Source organism: Austrofundulus limnaeus, unplaced genomic scaffold (genome assembly GCF_001266775.1).
Source record: "Austrofundulus limnaeus strain Quisiro unplaced genomic scaffold, Austrofundulus_limnaeus-1.0 Scaffold129, whole genome shotgun sequence".
Taxonomy (NCBI): domain Eukaryota; kingdom Metazoa; phylum Chordata; class Actinopteri; order Cyprinodontiformes; family Rivulidae; genus Austrofundulus; species Austrofundulus limnaeus.
Window position 1 is genome coordinate 338,057 of NW_013952531.1, and position 3,097 is coordinate 341,153.

At 40.1% G+C, this 3,097-nt stretch overlaps 1 protein-coding gene across 1 annotated transcript in view; it reads right to left on the minus strand.

The window, feature by feature from the left end:
- Window positions 1–515: 515 nt before the first annotated feature.
- The window catches only part of LOC106522421 (adenylate kinase 7), a gene marked incomplete at its 5' end in the record, with an annotated part of 7,648 nt that continues 5,066 nt past the window's right edge, over window positions 516–3,097 (minus strand). Inside the window, 5 exon segments of the mRNA XM_014015421.1 lie at window positions 516–717; window positions 798–956; window positions 1,029–1,246; window positions 2,004–2,201; window positions 2,281–2,352. Coding sequence (XP_013870875.1) covers window positions 679–717; window positions 798–956; window positions 1,029–1,246; window positions 2,004–2,201; window positions 2,281–2,352 — 686 coding nt within the window.

Consider the following 3,097-nt stretch of genomic DNA (forward strand, 5'->3'; position numbering starts at 1 on the left):
TACACAATTATCACACTGACACACTATTAGCTTGTACACAACCCATCACAGCTGCACGCTGTTAGAAAATATAGTTTTTGGAGAAGTCACCTCCCAATAAATGTCATTTTGTAAAATCTAACTGCTCACTTTTACTCAGTACTTTTACTTTTAATACTTAAGTAGATTTTGGGTCAGAAATTTACTTTTGATACTTAAGTACAAAAAGTATCAGATACTTTAAAACTTTTACTCAAGTAATATTTTTAGAGAAGACTTTAACTTTTACCAAAGTATTTTTATGATAAGATACTTGTACTTTTACTCAAGTAATATTTTTAGAGAAGACTTTAACTTTTACCAAAGTATTTTTATGATAAGATACTTGTACTTTTACTCAAGTATGACTTTGTGGTACTTTATAGATCACTGCCTGCAGCCCAGCAGAGGTCCGGTGAGTAAAAGCTGATGTTCAGGATCTACTCTGAGAATTAACGGCAGTAAAAACCTGATAAAAGTTTTCTTCCAGCAGACGGTTCACAGGAAACACATTTTACTTTATAACGTTTACAACTTTATCAGAACTTGTCTAAAGTCTCACTAGTTCAACTCACAAACATTTAAATGTCATAAAAAATCATTTACTAAAAGTTTTAATGAAAATATGGAACAATAATTTAAATGAGACGTCGGCGCCACCTAGTGTTGATCTTCATTGTTGTGTAAAAGATGTTCAGCCTGTAAAAAGCAAAGAAAAGCCAATAAAAGGAAGCAGCTGATCGTGATGAGTCATGTTTCAGAGCTCACAGTTTAAATACCAGGAAGTCCACGGGGTCGTGGGGTTTGACCCGGCAGCACTCGGACATGGCCTGGGTCAGTGAAGGCATCACGTGCTTCATCAGGTAGTTCCTCAGAGGAAGAGCCTGAGCTCCCAGCAGCTCTCCCTGCTGTCGCCTCACCTCCAGCAGGTTCCTGTGCTGCAGAAACAGCTCAGCTGCACTTTGACTCTTGTTATTGTCAGACCATGACCTCCTGTAAGGTGTGCTCACCCAGTCCTCGTGCTGAGCTGCCAGCTCCACCAGAGCTGCTGCTCTGCTGTGTTTCCTCTGGACGGCCTCTGCAGCCAGGCTCTGCCTCCTCTCCTCTGCTCTCCTCTGCTCCTCCTCCTCCTGCTCCTCTGGACTCGCTCCGTAGTTCTTAGGAACCCCCACGATCTCCTTTATCTTCTTCAGAACATGTGTGCACTCTGGATCATCTGTGGAAACATCTGAGGAGACGACGTTAAGATTAAAGTGAGGACTTTTATCATTTAGGATGGTTAAACAGACAGGAAGCTGTGGGCGGAGCTTCTCCTCACAGGTAAACAGACACGAAGCTGTGGGCGGAGCGTCTCCTCACAGGTAAACAGACAGGAAGCTGTGGGCGGAGTTTCTCCTCACAGGTAAATGACAGAACTCAAACATCTGCACCTTTTTACCAAATCTAAAGCTTTGAGTCAGTGTTGACGATGATCTAATCCATTTTATTTATATTTATTTATTCATACAGCCTTTTAAAACTCATCCAAGTGAACAAAGTTCTGCACAATCAATGAAAACACTTAATAAGAAGAGATAAAAGCAAAGAAAAAATGATGTAAAAGGTAAAAATCAACATCCTAAGATGTAGCAAACACCAAAGAATCAAAGTGGTTTGAAGTGAAGATTTAAAGAAGCTGTTCTGTAACTTAGGACCCAAAAGCCCGGTCTCCTCTGAGCCTGAGGTTCTGGTCCATGCAGGAGGAGCTGATCAGCAGATCTGAAGGATCAGTCAGGTAGATCAGTCTGTGTGTCTGTGTGATGCACAGTGCTTCCTAAACATGGAACCAAGTGGAAGTGGGAATAAAAAAACAAGAGAGCCCATGACTGCGCCCTGAGGAACTCCACGTGACTAACTGAGAGTTGTTTTTGTGTTTTCTCGTGTTGATCAGCAGCTGATATATTCACACAGTCAGAAAGAAGCAGAGAGAAGAGCTCAGGCAGTACCTATATGTTGTGGGTGAATCTCACGCTGGTGGAAGAAGTCCAGCAGCGTGTCCTCGGCCCGGTTCAGTCGTCTGAACGTCTGCAGACGAGGAAGGAACCGGTCCTGAGTGAGGTGTGTCTTCTCTGCCACGCTCTCTGGAAGAGCTTGAACTCGACGAGTCAGGAAGTCGTCGGAGGCATCGAGAGCGAACACGTGCTCTGCAACAGAGACATGCAGCAGAAATGTTCTGGAACCTGCAGCTTCTAAACCTGCTGACCCGACTTCTGGGTTCAGAACCTGGAGTGATGATCTTGTTGTACCAAGGGGTTCTGGACATGGGCTCTGAGTCCTGCGTCTCTGGTTCCTCAGCTGAGCAACAGAAAGGACACAAGAAACAAAGCAAACAAAGATTTTAGTTTAAATAAGTGAAGCAACAGAGCAGAAGGTGTTGAGATCTGAAGGTTCTGGTGTCACTGATGAAACCCTGACATGATGACCTCATAGAAACTACTGAAGAACAAGAATGGTCAAATCTATCGCAGCTCTGTTTACAGTGAAGGAGTTATTTAATGATAAAACACTATTTACACTGTATAACGCAATAATTGTTCCACATTTGATTTATTGTACAGAAGTCTGAGGTAATGCATGTAAAACAGTTACTAATCCTTTTTTTATTTTACAAAAAAGAGTTATAAAGTTATTAGAAGAAAGCATTACTATCACCCTTCTAACATATTGTTTCATCAATTAAAAGAGTTAAAATTTCATGAGTTGGTTGATTATAACATTCTGCAGGTTATATATAAAGTTAATAAAAATGTGTTACCGTCTAACATGCAGTCACAGTTTGTTAAAAGTGAAAGCTGTTATAATTTGAAGGATTTCAAATGTTTGTTAAACCAAACATTTGAACACATTTGAAGGACAGATGTATTTCTGTAAAAGGTATAAGACTATAATAATCTGGAAAATGATTATAAAAACATTGGATCAGTTAGTTCCTTTAAAAAATGATCAAAGCAAAATTGTTAAAGAACTATGAAATAGTTTAATTTGTATTTATATGAGTTACTGTTTGAGGAGTTGAATTTTTGTTTTATTTGTTTTATTA